This window comes from Phaethon aethereus (assembly GCF_964289735.1).
Source record: "Phaethon aethereus genome assembly, chromosome: 1".
Lineage (NCBI taxonomy): Eukaryota > Metazoa > Chordata > Aves > Phaethontiformes > Phaethontidae > Phaethon > Phaethon aethereus.
In genome coordinates, this window is record NC_138575.1 from 200223736 (window position 1) to 200241263 (window position 17528).

At 45.8% G+C, this 17528-nt stretch overlaps 2 protein-coding genes across 3 annotated transcripts in view; one reads left to right on the forward strand and one right to left on the reverse strand.

The window, feature by feature from the left end:
• The window catches only part of CDK8 (cyclin dependent kinase 8), a gene marked incomplete at its 5' end in the record, with an annotated part of 82803 nt that extends 82403 nt beyond the window's left edge, over positions 1-400 (reverse strand). For both annotated transcript variants that reach the window (XM_082013950.1, XM_082013949.1), the window contains one exon: positions 273-400. In XM_082013950.1, coding sequence (XP_081870076.1) covers positions 273-400 — 128 coding nt within the window. The remainder of the gene's footprint in view (positions 1-272) is intronic.
• Positions 401-10427: 10027 nt separating this feature from the next.
• Positions 10428-16616, forward strand: RNF6 (ring finger protein 6; the record flags this gene model as incomplete). The annotated part of the gene is made up of 4 exons (XM_082000677.1): positions 10428-10464; positions 11842-12054; positions 12650-12757; positions 14881-16616. Exons 2-4 carry the CDS (start codon positions 11862-11864, stop codon positions 16614-16616), a joined length of 2037 nt encoding a protein of 678 aa, XP_081856803.1. The 5' UTR covers positions 10428-10464; positions 11842-11861.
• Positions 16617-17528: the final 912 nt, after the last annotated feature.

The window sequence follows — 17528 nt, forward strand, 5'->3', positions numbered from 1 at the left end:
GGTGACGGGAACGCTCAGAGCGACCTACGGGGACCCAAAGCCAGCCCGGACGGCAGAACGCGGGGTTTAACCGGGCGGCAGCAGTAGCCGCGGCACCCGGGGGCAAAGGGCAGGGCCGGGGGGCGGCGGGCAGGGCCGGGGGGCGGTGGACCAGGCGGTGGGGCAGGCGGCGGGGCCGGCCGGGGGCAGGCGGGCGCGGCCGGGCCAGGGACCGGGGCGGGGGCCGCGGATAGCCGCTGGCGGGGGCCGGAGGGGCCCCTCTCCTCACTCACCCGTCCTTCCGCTTGGCTTTGTAGACGTGCCCGTAGGTGCCCCTGCCCACCTTGCAGCCCTCGTACTCGAACAGGTCCTCCACCCGCTCGCGCTCCCCGGTCAGCTTCACCTTGAAGTCATAGTCCATCTTCAGCGCCCACTGCGCCGACCCGAGCCGCGCCGCGCCGGCCCCGACAGCCGCGCACCCCGCCGCGCCCCGCCCCGCCGCGACCGGGCGGCAGCAGCAGCAGCAGCAGCAGGAGGAGGAGGAGGCCCCCGAGCCGCCCCGCGGACCATCCAGGGGCGGGCGGGCGGCGGCGGCGGCAGGGCTGCTCCCGTCCCTCCCCTCTCGAGCCCCGCCGTACGGCTGCTCCCTCCCCGCCCCGCCAGCTAGCGGCACAACAGCCCGTCTCCCGGGCGGAATACGGCGGCCGCGATGCCGCAAAGAAACGTCGCAAACCGCAGGCACCTCCCCGGCCCCGGGCGCGGCGGGCAGCACACCACGTGGAAGGCGGCAGGCTGCGACCTCCGCCAAGAACCCCGCCCCCGCCTGTCCCGGCATGCCTTGGGGGTGCTGCAGCACGCTGGGAGATGTAGTACAGACGGGAGGGAGGTGTGGGAGCGCAACGCGTCGCGATGCATGCCGGGAGTTGTAGTCTTGCCCGCGTGATGCACGCTGGGAGGTGTAGTCCCTGGGCAGGGCTGAGGGAGCAGCAGGCCGGGCACAGCCCCCGGCCAGCGGGACCGGCAGAGGCTGTATGTGTGGTTATTCCCTGTCCCAGGACCAGGATTCCTTCACTGGGCTGCCAGCACCAGGTGCAGCATAGGGACCCCACCCGCGGGCTGCCCTGGATCAGCCCCGCCAGTTGGGCCGCTGGAGGTGGGACGTGGGGCCTGCAAGTCGGCAGTCACCGCAAGCAGCAGCTGTTGCCATTATGGAGGTTAGTTACAGTGGCTATAGGGTTTCCACCTCACTCCAAACCAGTGAGGGCAGACACAGTCAGTCCTAGTCTGCTCTACCTGCCAGACTGCCTATTAACATCATTCTAATTAAGACGATTCCATGACTTCGGGCATAGACACAGATAACTACAGTGCTGACGAACCTTCTCTGCATGGCTGCAGAGACAAATCGTGATCACAGCGCCCAGTATTTAATGCAAAAGCATTATGTTTAGCAAGGCCCTTGCATGTCACCAGTAACCGGGCGCTTTCCAATTCCTTTCCTTGGCTGACAGAGCTGTAGTTACCAACCCAACACAAAGCCAGATGGTCATTTTATAGAATAGAGAACTTGTAACTAAACTAAAGCTACAGCAATACTGCTAAATACAGCCCAGCTTTTGGCATTTTTAGTAATCATGCACATACGCTTCACATTTTATCTCAAGAACACAATGTGGGTAAAGTAAGTGGGCACTCAAATCCCTAACTTAGAGATGAAGTAACGTGCAGTGTGGGGGCTTCTGAAAGGAGCAACTGCATTTTCTGGAACATTCTGAAATCATCTCCATTTGAATTTACAAATCCCCATTTTTATTTTCACATTGAAGTTGAATCCTGAAAATTGGGGATAGGGATATGCCAGCCTCCTGAGCTGGCATCACTCAATCAGACTGATTTGACCTTGCTATGGTATGTTGCTATATCATTGTGAGAGATATAACTTACATTAGATAAAGCAATTAGGCAGGTGTTAGGAAAAATACATGCAATTGGTAGAAGCATCAAAACTAAATTTTATTTGCCCAGCAACCCAACTAAATTATACACGGTTATTGCCTGGCGACTCACTACACCAAGCAACTAGAAATAGCTCAGGGCAGCCCAGCAGCCCGCAAAGATCAAACAGGCTGGAAGATGCCATCCACCTCGCAAAATTCTCCCACCTCAGCCCAAAGCAGAGCAGCGCGACTCTGCCTTCAGGGGCTTCCAGGGACACCAGGGTCCAAGCTTGCACGGCCAAACCCACCACGTTCAGCACCTCCTGCCTGCCAACAACCCTCAGTCCTGTCAGCAAGGAGGGGGGAAGTAGAAATAACCACTCTTCTGTAACTTCGTCCTCTTTTTTCTATTATTAAACACTCTTTCATGGAGGCAATAAATATGCAAACTCATTCCCACAAATCCAATTATTGCATGGAAATTAATGGGTGAGTTTAGTCTGTCCTGACCTAAAACACTGCAGGGTGTGGAGGAGGAGGAACAACATTTGCTTAGAAAGAAAAGAGGGCACGAATAAAAACAAGAATACAAGTTTTCCAAGGACCTGTGCTACGTTTTACATGTTTACATAAACTGCTTGGAAAGAATTCCATACTTTGGCAAATACATTCTGAGAAGTCAAAACTACAACAGAAGTAACTTCTCTTCTCTTTCAGATCTTGGTCCTTTTTTATGAATGGTTAGAAGTCTGCCTTTCTGCGCATGTTTCATTAGTTTTTACTAATGTTTGGATTGTATGCCTTCCAGATCGAGCGTAGCTGTAAAATTGCTGCTTCTTCACTCTGTTTTCACTTCAGATACTTGTATTGTGGGCAATGTTCAATTTTACCAATTCAGATAGATGGTCCCCAAGACATAAGAGATTTGAAAAATGAATATTGACATTTCAAGGTCAACTTCTAATTCTGCTTCATAGGAAGTTGCATACTTTTTGTGTTTTATTTTAAAAAATCTGCCACAGTATAATATAATTTCAAGAAAGAGTTTAATTTTGGAGTCTGATCTTAAAAAGAGAGACATGACCAGGCCATGATCTGCTATTCTTGATGCTCAGGTCCCCACAGTGGCCCTTTTAATTGATAGGATCTCTTACTGCTTGATTTGTATGCCCTCCTTCTGTGCTGTCTCAGAAATCAGTTTGAAAAAATATGCTTAACATGTCCTGCTGAATTTGGCATTTTGGAGCTTTGCTCTTTCTCTTTTTTGCTCTAACATTCATGGCTCACTTTATAATATCCCTCTGTTCCAAGTCTGTGTTGTTTCTAATATTTCCTGTACACGCAATATTTGTGACATTTTTTGTTTGAAATCACCACACTGGTAAAGAAAATCTGAGTTCTCCATGGGAAAGCGACTGTTACTGTGTTAGCACCGATAATGTCCAGAGGGTTGGAGACAAGTTAGCAAAGTGAGCTGTGTCCTGAGAGGAAAGTAGTCAAGGAAGGTTCACATCATTAAGTGTGTCTGAATGTAGGGAATTGTATTTCAGGTGAAAGCCCTGGATCATCTGGGAACCAGCTGGGTTGTGGTCGTAAGCAGATGCTGCCTGTTGAGGTACGGCACCAGATAAAGCGGATTCTGTACCCGAGCCGGAGCAGCAGTACCGAAAGCCAAGCTGGTTTTGTCGCATGTGTATTTGCATACTCATGGCCACAGCGTCGCTGCTAGAATCAGAGTTTGTGAAGCAAAGCTTACAGCTGGGGAATGGACAACAAGCTACTTGCTCTGTGTTTTGCAGTCTTTGTAAATAAAGAAAAAAACCCACAGTGTATCTTTAACAGTTTGGCTTTCTCATTTCTGTATTTTGTAAGTGGGTAATCTACAACGCTCAATCACGTCCCCATGCCATCAGCATGTCCGCGTGCTCCATTTACTGATTTGCCAAATTTTAACATGTTTTTGCTTTTCAGAGAATTTTTCATGCAGGAGTAGCTACCTGCTAAAAGTTTTCCATATCCCCAAAGGACATTCTTTAGCAGTGTGACTAAGGTATTCCCAGCTTGGTACTGAGTGAAAAAGGGGCTGTCCAGCTAAGTGCTATGCATCTTCCACTCTTGCTTAGACCAGGGAAAGCTGAAGGCAAGAGAACAATGTGGAGTTTGTTTTTCTTTACAGACTGCAAAGAAACAAAGAGTTTGTTTCTTTGCAGTCTGTAAAGAAAAACAAACTATCATACTTGCACAGTTTGAGTATTTTCCATAAATCTTGCAGTTAACATGCAGATGAGTGAGTGAGCTGAATACTGGCAGCATTTAAGAACGCACTTTATTTAAAACAGGTAAGTGACGTGCTGCTTCTACAAATAGTTTTGTATATAAAGCAATGTGGGTTTTTTTTTATTTTGCACTTAACTGTACTTTAAAGTTGATCAATTAGTATAAAGTTGATCAAACTAGTGATGCACTTGATCTAACAAGGCATTCTAGATTCCGGGATGAGTGCAAGTTATTAACAAACATAAATCAGTTCCTTGGATCCCGCTCCTGTACATGGCGAGAGTCATGCTTGCCTTCGGTGAAACATCTGTTTGCAGACTCAGGACCACCTACAGTAACTATCGGCCTGACTGTTTTATGCTCCCAAGGAATCCAGAGAATCAGTTCTAAAGAGCCTCAACAGACCTTGAAAATCGATTCCTGGTTACTGTTGTTATTGAAAGGAGCCCTACCTGAGGGGAAATAATGCTGGATAATGAATATTATTCTATTATTTAATATTATTTCAGTAAACAGAATCATAGAAGTATTCAGGTTGGAAGGGACCTCTGGAGGTGATTTAGTTTAATATCCTGCTCAAAGCAGGACTACTATTAAATTCAGGTTGCTTGGGGCATTGTCCACTCGGGTCTTGAAAACCTCTATGGAGGGAAATGCCACAGCCTCGCTGGACCTGGCTGTCCTCAGGGTGACATTTTTTGTCCTTCTATCTACTCTGAACCTCCTTTCTTTCAAATTTATGATCACCGTCTCTCCTCCCACTGTGCACTTTGGTAAAAATCCCGGCCCTGTCCTCCTCTCAGTAACCTCCTTGTCAGTACTGGCCAGCTGCCCCCGTCCTTTCCAGCAGAGACGCTACCTAGCCAGTAAGCCCCGTTCGGTATCGTCCCAGTCAGCCTGAGATGGAGGACTTTGCATTTGCACATTTGCAAAAACAGCGAGGATTTGCAGTCCTCGCTGAACTTCATGAAGTTCCTGATGGCCCATTCCTCCAGCCTGTCCAGGTTCCTCTCAAGCATACCTACTTGATGTCACCACTTTGGTGTCATCTAGACGTGCCAAGATTGAGTTTAAAAATACTATGAGGTTCTGCCTTACTTATACGAATTAATAAAATACAATTGAATACCAAGTTACTTTCTAAAGAATTTAAATGACTGAACAATCAAATTAAAATCAGGGTTACACTTTTTATATTACAAGCCTTGTAATTGCCTGAGGTTTGCTGCCCTCCATAGGCTATTTTTATGACAGTTCCAAAGACAGTAGTTACTGTGGAAAGCATTGCTACAGTGCAATAAGAAGATTCCAGGAAAGATCTACTATTGTTATGTTGTATTAACACCACAGCATAAAATAAACAGAGGCTGTACTCAGTTACAGTGCTGTGAAACGCCACTATGAACAGGAAATGGACACAAAAATCTATGTCGGAGGACAGGTCAGTAGGAAATAAACTAATTCAGTGTAAAATTTCAGTATGGAAATAGTGGTTTATTAATCTACTTAAAACATAAGCTGCTTCTGGGTGAGCAGCCCATATGTGGGCTTGATACCAGAGAAGATGTCATGTTGGACTGTGGAATAATGATTACTAAAAACAGACTAGGAGAGGAAAAGATTTCAAAAATAGGACAAAAAATAATTGTGGGAAGAAATTGACTTTTCAAGGGATCCAGGCACTGCTTTATATACTCTGATTTTTGTTATGCATTTAAAATTGGTTTTCAGGAAGGACACATTTTAATTGCTCCAGGCAAAGGAAATCATAATGCAAAACTAATCATTCATACTCTGGCGAGGAACCTGAATAACAACGAGGATTCCATTTTTTGAATACAGTGAGCAGGAGGGAATAGTCCCTGGTCTGGCCTCAGTGCTAAGAATGTGCCCCAACCATCACTTTGTCTCATGGAAACCATGTACTGGCACAAAAGGAGTGTAAACTAACACAAAACCTAAATGTAACACTTGTGTAAACTCTTTTTATCAACCAGAATAAAGAAAACCTGGGGTGCCTGGTTGAAGTGGGGGGAGGAGGTATCTTCCCGGACACCGTCCCGACCCTCTCCTGACACCTGACTCATTAGTGAGGGTTTGCATTTGCATCGAGACCAGTTGCACAAAAAATAACCAGACTTTGTTTATTTCTCCAAGCAAGTTTGAACAGAAGTATGAGCAATTTGGATATTCTAGGGATGAGGTGCTTTTATATAGTTAAAGCATTCTTCTCATGAAATCCTCTCATTTTGCCGATTCAAATAGTTTACGTAAGATGTGAAACGTGCTCCCCTGTCACAGCCTGCCAGCTTCTGCCATGTGTTGAAACAATCTGCAGAATCAACTCCAAAAAGAAAGTCTGAGGATGCTATCAGCATATAAACAGTTAGCACCTGTGAAATTTGTAAAAGGGTTCGCCTCTTGTGTGAAAAACTTCTAAGGCTCTGCAAATTGTAATTGCTAAAGTCACAGCTTGAAACACAATGGTTTCTGTGAGGGGATTGAGCAGCTGATCATTCATTTTAGAAAATGGAGAAGGTGAAGGGAGGTTACTGCAGCAGGAAAGGTAAACAGAAAGGAAGGAAGGAGAGGCAGAGTCTCATGGAAAATGGGAGAGGCGTCCCATCCAAAAATGCAGGCCTAAGGATGAGAGAGCAGGGGCGGGGGGGGGGGGGGAAGAGACTATAATCTTACTCCTCATGTGATTTATTATAATGTGCCAAACGAGTAAGTGAGGCTGCAGTTTTATGCTCATTTGGTAAAATATAGTAAAGGTCATTGATGTAGAATCATAGAATAGTTTGGCTTGGAAGGGACCTTTTAAGGTCATCTAGTCCAACCCCCGCTGCAATAAGCAGGGACATCCCCAACTAAAGCAGGTTGCTCAGAGCCCCGTCCAACCTGACCTGGAATGTTGCCAGTGATGGGGCATCTACCACCTCTCTGGGCAACCTGTGCCAGTGGTTCACCACCCTCATTGGGAAAAATTTCTTCCTTCTATCTAGTCTACATCTACCCTCTTTTAGTTTAGAACCGTTACCCTTTGTCCTATTGCTATGATGAGGTTAACAATGTTGAGGTTGTCCTACAGCTGAGAGGTGATGTATTGTGAAATCTTCTTTGTGTATCTACCTGGTCTGTGTAAGTTAACCTACCAGGTGAGGCTCACACCCACCAGGGCAGGGATAACCACACCAGTTTTGATCAGGAATGGGTTTGCTAATGGAATGCCATACCTGGAACGACTTCCTTTACGTGTGTGAAGGGGAAGACTGTGGAGAATGGCAAGTTAGGCAAAAAAAAAAAAAACACCAAAGCTTTAGTGAGAGGAAAAGCCCGCACAGCAGCGAGCGGTGACCGAGTGGGCTGCCTGGGGATGGCAGCAGGAGCAGCCGAGGGCGGCGGCCTCCGCTGGCCAGGGCAGCCCGAGGAGCTGCTGGAGGCCAGGAGGGGCCGTGGGGCGCTGGCGCTCTCCGTCTTCCTCAAGGTGTTTGCGCGCTCGTTACCCCGCAGCAAACGAGCTCGTTACCCCTACGGCCGCGAGCGACTCCGGCCTGCTGGAGGGGGTGGCAGGCAGCACGTGCCGCGAGGGGGGTCGAGGCTCGGTGACCGGGGCGTGGCGCGGAGCCGGCGGCCGCCTCCGCGCGGAGCGACGGGGGTGCCCCCTCCCCCCCTCGCACCGCGCCGCAGCCGCGGGCCTGCGCGCGCCGCTGCCGTTGACCCCCACGGCACGCGCACCGCCCAACGACCGCCCGCGCCGCAGCTGTGCGCATGTGCGGGGAGGGGCGGTGCGTTGCCGGCGGGGCCGCTCTCGCGCGCACGGAACCTGCACTGGCGGCTGCCGGCAGCCGCCCGGACGGCAATCGGGGCTGGAACGTGCCGCTCGCACACGTAGGGATTGGTTTCGTTCCGGTGTAGGCGGCGGTTGCTCCTGCCGCCTGGAGGGAAGGGGAGCGCGCAGCGGGGCTGAGCGGGGCCGCCCCGGTCGGCGCCGCGGACAGCAGGCAGGGACGGGCTCTGGGGTCTCTCCGGCTGCGCTCTCGGCAGACTCCCCCGGGGCAGGCGGTGGCGGCGGCGGCGGCATGGACGCCTGCCCAGTTTGTCGCAGGGGGTGATGCCGCTTCCAGGCGGGCAGGGGAGACGGGGGAGCGGGCACCGCTGGAGGGAGTCGATCCGACCGGTGGCGGTTAGTGGCGGGGCCCGACCGGCCAGTCGGGAGGAGAGAAGCGGGAGGACATGGGCCGCCCTGCCCTGTTGTGATTGGTCGGTGGCGGTAAGATGGCCAGGTTGATTGGGCGGGAGCCGTGTCAGTCACTCCGCTTATCCTCCCCTCCCCCAGGTGTCTGGCAGCAGGCGCTGGCGGGGACGGCACGGCCGGGGCTCCCCGCCCCGTCGGGGCTCCCCGCGGCTCCTCGGCCCCGGGGCGCACAGCCGGCCGCCGCCTTGGGCAGTGTCCGGGCAGCGTGAACCTGGCGCAGGGCTGGGGTCTACAGGCCTTGCTGCCGGCCTGGGGCCTGGCCCATGGGCTTGGATCGCTTTGGGTGTCCTGCTTCTTAATTGCCTTCTGATTCTTCCTTTGTCTTTCCTTCCCTTTCCCTCCCCTCCTTCCCCAGGCTGTGTGGGGTTGTCTGGGTTTGTTGGTTTTTTTGTTTCTGTTTTTTGGGGTTTTTTTTCCTTCAAATTCGGTGAGATCATCTCGCCTGGAGGCTGCAATGTGACAGAAATGCTAAATAGCCCTGTCGCTTGGGGAGGCTTCCTCATCTAAACCCCGTAGTCGTTTTGCTTGCAATCCGGTGGTAGTCTTTCAGGAAATGAGTACCTAATTGAATTGGGGGTAGTAATTCATGGAACGAGGCCAAAACCTAAAAGCTTAAGTTATATATTGCTTGGATAAATTTGAAGGTAAATCTTCAAGAATGGGCCAAAGTAACTATGAATTAAGAACTCAAGGAGTTAGTCTTGGTTTGAAAATTCTAGAAAATGTAGATAAACTGTTGACATGTGGCACCTGTTTCTTTGCAAAGGGAGGGTAATCCTGAGTCATAACTGGATTTCGATTTCAGTTTTTTACATCTTAGTAGTTAATACCCTTCAACTTTACAATACTCTGAAATATTTTACATGCCAAAGTAGTTCATTTTGATGCAGTTAATAACTTTTGACTTTCACTACTCTGAAACATTTTAAGTGCCAAAGTACTTACTTTTGATGGCATTTGATAAATATGGGTAGTAGTTGACATCCATGCAGTTATGTTAAACAGATGGGACAACCGAACACTTCACACTTCTTACTGTTTCTAAGTGAGTCATTTGAAGAGTGTGACTAATCATCCTACCATACAGTTGTCAACAAAACAGTAATTTTTTTCTACCACCCACAAAATCTGAAGAAGAGATTTCCAGGCTTTCTGTGGATAAGAAAAAAAAAGTAAGAACCTCTCTTTTGAACACCAGTTTAAATTTAGATTGAGGGGGACTACATGTGATGCACTTCTCATCTTAAGAATTTGTATGTCATTTTTTCTGTGCGGCAATATGGTGATATATCCAGACATTCGGTTAGCTTACTGTGGTCATTGTCGGGCAAATAGTAACACATTAGTTGTTTTAAGGCTTTCATCTAAGTAGCAACCGTATGTGAAACCAAATGAATTTTATCTGTTCTGTTTCCTCTTCTTACTTTACCTGTGTCAAGTTGTAAATCACCTGGGACAGAGGCACTTCCATAGTCAGTGCAGTATGGATTGGGCATTTTCATGATAACAATCAAGTTATGGGTGTCATCAGGGTAATAGTAGTGCTAGCCATGTGTTGTTGGGAGGGTGGGTGGGGATTGTATTTGTTTTGAGGAAAAGCTGGCTGAGAAAATTGTGTTTAGACACGTGATATGAGAAGTGACCTGATTTGAGCACAGCCCTGGTAGTAAACGGACGTCAGTGATTACCTACAGCTTGGCAGGCTGAGCCACAAGGACGATAGTAAATTTAAAACCCCCACAAATACTCTGGGAATAGAAAATGTCTTGAGGGGGAGATACTCAGATTGGATTTCTTTTCAGTTAAGTGAGTTAAAGAGCTGGGAAGGAAGTATTAAATACATTGAAATGCAATATTGGACACAGGAGGCAGATGAGTGAGAAGATTGGGAAGGGCTGTTTAGATGTGCAGTTACCTGCGGGGTGGGGCAGAGGGGGGTGGAGTAGCATATGGGGCGGAAAATGAGGAGACCAAGGACGCATCAGAATGGATCCCACAAAGAACGTAAGAAAGGTATATTAAATGTATGCCAGCTTCTGCTGTTGGCAAATACATTTTCTGATTCTTCATATCTGTTGGCAGCAGTGATAAAGATTAACTCTTTATTGAATGTATGTGTAACAGTTGGTCTGTTGGTTGTCTCATCACCTTTCCTGTGAAGACTAATTACTGATTGGGAGTCTGCTGAGAACGCTGTTCTGTGTTTTCCCTACAAGTAATACTTGAAGTGGCTTGGATATGTTGGTGAACTGGGGGGGGGGAGGGGGCGGGAAGTGTTTACCCAATAACTTTCTTTTCGCACGTAAGCAGAATGTGCCATATGGTTGGGTTTTTTTGGCCTGGTGACCTCCTCAAGAGAAGTGATCTCTTCTGTCAGGTGTCTGCCTCAGCAGGTGTTACAGATGGCTTTTGTTAAATGGGAAGCCCCATTGAAAGGATGACACTTTGCTTTCTCCTCTTTCAAACTGACTGATGAAGAATGGGTTTTCTTTAGGAAATAGAAAAGTTGGGCAGTGCTCTGAGAGCTGATTGTCCCAGGATTGAGACTGAACCAGAGAGAGCTGGTAATGGCACAGAAATCAACGGAGGTGATGCCTCTTTCTGATACTGGAAGGTTATTCACCCCTTCTAATAGTGTGGTCCCACTGGTTAAATATTTGGAAAGTACTGAAGAACTGTGGGTAAAGTATAGTCCTTTCTCTTTTACACCAGTTTCCTGGAGATGGGTATCCTTCTGTTAGCTAATCCTTGGATTAGAGATCACAAGGAAAATAGACCAGCAATGTCAGAATGTCAGAAGAGTCAGTTCCATCAAAAATGTATCTGTAGGTTTTGCACTATGTGAGGGGTAGTGCTGAATAGAAAGGTAGTCTTACCTGCTTATCAGTAAATGTTTCAAGTGGAAGGTAGTCTTCTCTAAAGCAGTAGCTGTGGTTGTCAGCAGTCTATGTTGGGTAATTACAGTCCAATAATTAGAGAACAATATGTTCAGTGACATTTTAGCTTTTAAAATACTGCATGCTGCTGTTGTATTTTACTTGGGAGAAGATAAATAGATTTTGTTATTCCTTTAACTTTCTAGAATATCCTATTTAGCTGAAAAAAATAAAAATCTATCATTGCTCTCTTGTTTTAAAGTTGCTGTACCAATTGGTATGCCCCTTGAGTGACTGAAGGGGTCTTCTAGCTATTTTTGAGCAAGCTAGAAGCAAAATACTTGCATAATAAACTGCACTGTTGTCTTGGCAAATAACATGGAGCTTGGTTCATCTTAATCATCTTCAGCTATTAATAAACTAATTTTATTGAAAATGTTGGGAACTCTTTACTGTAAAATAGGTAAATTCTTAACGTAATTACTGCACAGTCTAACCTTCTGGTTTTGTTCAGGACAGCCTGGCGTTATCATTATGGATCGCTCTCGGCACCGTGCGGGAAATGGCAATGAGCAGGCATCCTCACGAGAGCGCAGTCACGGTGAAGATGAAAGACAATGGCAGCTGGAGCGCCTCAGTAGGGAGGAGGCCTATTACCAGTTCATTAATGAACTCAATGAAGAAGACTACAGGTTAATGAGAGACCGCAACCTGCTTGGCACTCCTGGTAAGATATCAATACCTTCAATAGAAAAGACAGAATGTGAAGTAACACTATTGCTGCCAGGCACCACATGTAGTTGTATGACTCAAGTAGCCTGACATCTGTGGCTTTGTAGAAAGGAAAAAATCCTACATTTCCCTTCAAAATTAATGATATTCAGTAAAAATTAACAACTTAAATAGATACTAAAGCTGGACTAAAAATAGAACACCTTCAAATGCAATGTCTTTGTATACAGGTAATATCCAAACCCAAATAATTAACATCTGGTACACTAAAGTGTATCTGCTGGTATTTGGAAATTTTGGGGGCCTCTGAGTTGTTGCTGGAAGTTGCTCTGAATTTTTGCTGGAAGTTAGCATGCTCTTGACACACATTCAGCATCTTTTTTTACCCCACCTCGTACCTACTTCCTCTGTTACCGGTGTACCTGCGTTACAGTCTCACACTAGTGCTGCTTTCTTTTCAGTCTCATTAGTTTTACCTTATTTCTGAAGATTTTTCTTCAAGATAGAAAATAACATTATTTCTGCATGGCTGTGTTGAGCCAATAATAATGTCTTATCTAACAGCATTGTCAAAACGTAAATTATTTCAGGGGAAATAACAGCTGAAGAGTTGCAGCAACGCTTGGAGGGGGCCAAGGAGCGTCTGGCATCACAGACTAATCTGGATAACAGAGAAGGTGAAACCAGAACTGCTGGAGGTAAACATTCTTCATTCATATAAATATACACACACATAGTATGTGATGCATAATTATGCTCTGTACAGATATTTAAGAGACATGCTGATGGATTTCAGTACCAGTCATTTCAAGTCTTGTTTTTCCTTTGTGCCTCTGCGGAATGTTTTCAAAGTAAGAGAGATTTCCTAATGATAGAAAAACAAACTTGAAATACTTCATGAAAACTGATTTTGTCAGCCACAAATTACTTCCTCCTCTTTTCCTGGTTTCCCTTTGCTAGTAAACTTCATAGCACAAAAATAATTATCATTCTTCTGATTCTTAAAAGGTTTTATCATGTGTAAGAGAAGTTGGTACAGAAAAGAAGTTAATTAGGAAATGGTTAACCTCTCTATTGTTGGTTGTTTTTTGTTGTTTCATTTCCATTTGTTTTAATGGAAAATGAGGTCTGTATTATGTGCTCTGTCTGTCTTCTCTTCCCCAGCAATATTGGCTTAATCATTTGGCCAATTCTAATCAGATTTAGAAGGGGAACAGGCAACTTGGAAACGAAGATAACAAAGTTCTTGCAGGTTCATGAAGGTAGGGAGATGATGGAGTAGGGAGAGCTTAATCTGATCCCTTCAAGGGAAAACCTTTGCTGTGATCATGACCGTTGGCTTGCTCTATACACATAGTTAGCACTAACCACAACAGTTGTATCTGTTCTTGAACTAGTAGTTGGAGGAGATTTTGGGTGTGACTGCTGATCTGCTGAAGGGTAGGAGGGCTCTACAGAGGGATCTGGACAGGCTGGATCGATGGGCCGAGGTCAACTGTATGAGGTTTAATAAGGCCAAGTGTAGGGTCCTGCACTTCGGCCACAACAACCCCATGCAACGCTACAAGCTTGGGGAGGAGTGGCTGGAGAGCTGCCCATTAGAAAAGGACCTGGAGGTGCTGGTTGACAGCCAGCTGAATATGAGCCGGCAGTGTGCCCAGGTGGCCAAGAAGGCCAACAGCATCCTGGCCTGTATCAGAAAGAGTGTGGCCAGCAGGAGTAGGGAAGTGATCGTGCCCCTGTACTCAGCACTGGTGAGGCTGCACCTTGAATCCTGTGTTCTGTTTTGGGCCCCTCACTACAAGAAGGATGCTGAGGTGCTGGAGCGTGTCCAAAGAAGGGCAACAAAGCTGGTGAGGGGTCTGGAGCACAAGTCTTATTGAGGAGTGGCTGAGGGAACTGGGGTTGTTCAATCTGGAGAAGAGGAGGCTGAGGGGAGACCTTATCGCTCTCTACAACTACCTGAAAGGGGGTTGTGGTGAGGTGGGTGTTGGTCTCTTCTCCCAAGTAACCAGTGATAGGACGAGAGGAAATGGCCTCAAGTTGTGCCAGAGGAGGTTTAGATTGGATATCAGGAAAAATTTCTTTACAGAGGGAGTGGTCAAGCATTGGAACAAGCTGCCCAGGGAGGTGGTGGAGTCACCATCACTGGAAGTATTCAAAAAAACGTGTGGATGTGGTTCTTCGGAACGTGGTTTAGGGGTCATGGTGGCACTGGATTAGTGGTTGGACTTGATGATCTCGAAGGTCCTTTCCAACCTTAATGATTCTGTCATTGTGATTCTGTGAGACTTGGGAATGGAGCTGTGGATATTGTAGTAGGAAAAGAGTATATTTGCTCAAAAGGAGCAAGTCTGTCAAAACCATGCATCATTTATTCTACTGCTTATAGCAAACAACTTTAAAAAAATGTTTTCCAAAAGAAGACAAAATCTGTTATACTTTTCCTTGCTTTATCAAAATTAGTTGACTAGGATACCCTCAAATTGATAGCTTAAGCGAGGGATAGATCTTGGACAAATATCTGACTAACTTTGGACTGCATAAATCTGAACACTTTCTTAGAAGAGGCTGTCTGGGCTTATTAATTTCTCTGTGTGTCTGCTGCTGAGACAAAAATTCTAGGTCGGACTAATGAGTTTTGCTAAAGTTTTTACATACAGTATATTTTCAGCAAAATTCCGTTAGCATAGCAAGGTAGCTGTCCTGCTACAGTAATGTTTCTGAAGTCTGGGCCCAGCAAGCATAGCGGGTTCGGAGTGCATTGTAGTATGCTGAGCGTGCAGTTGTATGAATGTTTGCAATTCTTTGTTTCTCTCAGATTCTGATGTTCTTGGAGAAAACTCAAACGGTGACTCTTTGCTTGAATGGCTGAACACATTTCGTCGCACAGGAAATGCCACTCGCAGTGGACAGAGCGGGAACCAAACCTGGAGAGCTGTGAGTCGAACAAATCCAAACAGTGGGGAGTTTCGATTTAGCCTTGAAATCAACATAAACCATGAACATAACAGTTTTGAAACTGCTGGTGAGGAGTATGTGGGTATAGATAGTAGCAGAATGTATTTAGAAAGAAGGCATCAAAGAGCTGTCAGTCCAGTAACTCCACGAACGAGGAGCAGAACCGCAAGAGAGGCATACAGTGAGGCTTCAAGCACTGTGAGGACCAGGTCTGTAAGGAGTTCCGTGGCACAAAGCTCTGAAGCAGCCTCTCGTCCAGTCTCAGGGAGGCTCAGGAGTAGAACGCGGGAGTTGACAGGCCTTTCCCAAACAAATACTACACGTAATAATTCTGCAGCTGCTGGTGAACGAAGAGAAATGCCAGAGAGAGGTACATCTACAGGAGTCACAAGAGGTAGAGCTAGAACTAATGTTCGGATGAGTACAAACCAAAGACTAGAAATTCTGCGGCTGAGGTCTACTTTAAGTAGTCGAAGCCGCTCTCCGCTGCAAAGGCAAGGTGACACTGCTCATTCTGAGGAACATGGTCAGAGGCAGGATAGAAATGCACAGCAAGTCAACAGAAGTAGAAGACAATCAGCTCAGCCTACTCCACAGTCTGCTGAAGAACAAGCAAGAGGTAACACTCAGACGCCTCAACTTCCCAGTGTAGACCCATCCTTGGGAATAACTCTGGAAGAAGAGGAAACTAGTAGGCCAGTAGCTGCTGTTAGAAGGCATCCGACAATTACATTAGATCTTCAGGTGAGACGAATTCGTCCTGGAGAAAACAGAGATCGGGACAGTATTGCCAGTAGAACTCGTTCTAGAGTAGGAATGGCAGAAAACACAGTTACCTTTGAAAGTGACAGTGGGGGATTTCGGCGTACGATATCACGATCAGAACGTGCGGGTATTCGAACCTACGTTAGCACTATACGGATACCTCTTCGTCGGATTTCAGAAACTGGGCTTGGTGAACCTTCATCAGTGGCTCTTCGATCAATCCTTAGACAAATTATGACAGGCTTTGGAGAACTGAGTTCTTTAATGGAAACTGAATCTAACTCAGAAGTGCGAAGAGGTGGTCATCACTTACCGGATGTACAGTCAGCGCAGAATAACTCAAGTTCAGCAAACAATAGCAGTGATCCAAGTGAGGTTTCATCTAGAAATGGGCATGCAGTAGAAGGCAGCAGGGAAATGAATGGACAGAGTGATGATACTCAACGCTATGGTCGCAATAATGAAAACCAAGATAACAGGCAGTCTCAAGATGCTAACAACCTAGTGGAAAATGGAACGCTGCCCATACTTCGACTTGCCCACTTCTTCCTGCTGAATGAAGATGAGGATGACGATCATTTAAGAGGTTTAACCAAAGAGCAGATCGACAATCTTTCTACCCGGAACTATGGGGATATTCACACTGAAAATGAAATAAGTAAAACATGTAGTGTTTGCATTAATGAATATGTAACAGGGAATAAGCTAAGGCAGTTACCTTGTATGCATGAGTTTCATATTCATTGTATTGATCGCTGGCTTTCTGAAAACTCCACCTGCCCAATTTGTCGGCAACCTGTACTGGGGTCTAATGCCACAGACAATGGCTAGAATTATTTATACTGCTCAGTACTCAAGGATTTGCTTCTGCTCTATTTATGATGAGCAAGATGGAATGAATTGACTTACATAGGAGTCCATTTGTGTGGGGAGTTTTGTTAAATTACTTTAAAATAATAGGAAACTTGTCTAAAGCTAGCAATGTAAATACTATTTTTCTCCAAGTGCAGATCTAGGAGTACACATAGAACCAAATGATATCGGTAAAGTTTATATTTTTTTAGGCAATTTTGTTATGCTAAGCACTTTTGTAAATACAGAAATGGCAATAGTTAACCAGTCCTGCTTAATGTATGTTTTTTTTAACAGTTTAATGGACTCACTTTATTTAGATTACAAATTGTTTCACACAGACCCACCACTGTGTTGAAAAATTAGTGTCTAAATAGCCATTCATTAGTTTTTTGTTCTAAGAACAATTTCTTTTACAGAGGGTTTCTTGCTGGACATATTTGCTGAAGATAATTTAAGTTACTTGAAGTGCTCATTTTAACAGACAGTATATTTTTTTTAACATTGAAATATCCTTTCCAAAAACTTGCCAATTTGGTTCTATTTAAAAAAATTTATGGCAATTTTTTGCATGTGGTTTTACACAATGCTTAACGCTGATGAGTTCATATTCAAAAGTGGATGAGTTAGTGACGTTATAAAATGTACATAAATTAAATGCTGTCTTTGACAATCGCTGTCTTTTTCAATGCAGACAGCAATCAAATCAATGCTTATTCCAAGAGAGCGTGTCTTACTGAACATGATATTTGCTCAAAGAATAAGTGAGCACTGAGGAAGCCTTTTTACTCTTCCAATTTACTCACTTGATATTCATGGGGTTTTAACTGCCTTAGTTTAAAGAGGGAAATATTTCCTTGACCATTATATTGTCTACAATATGCATGATTT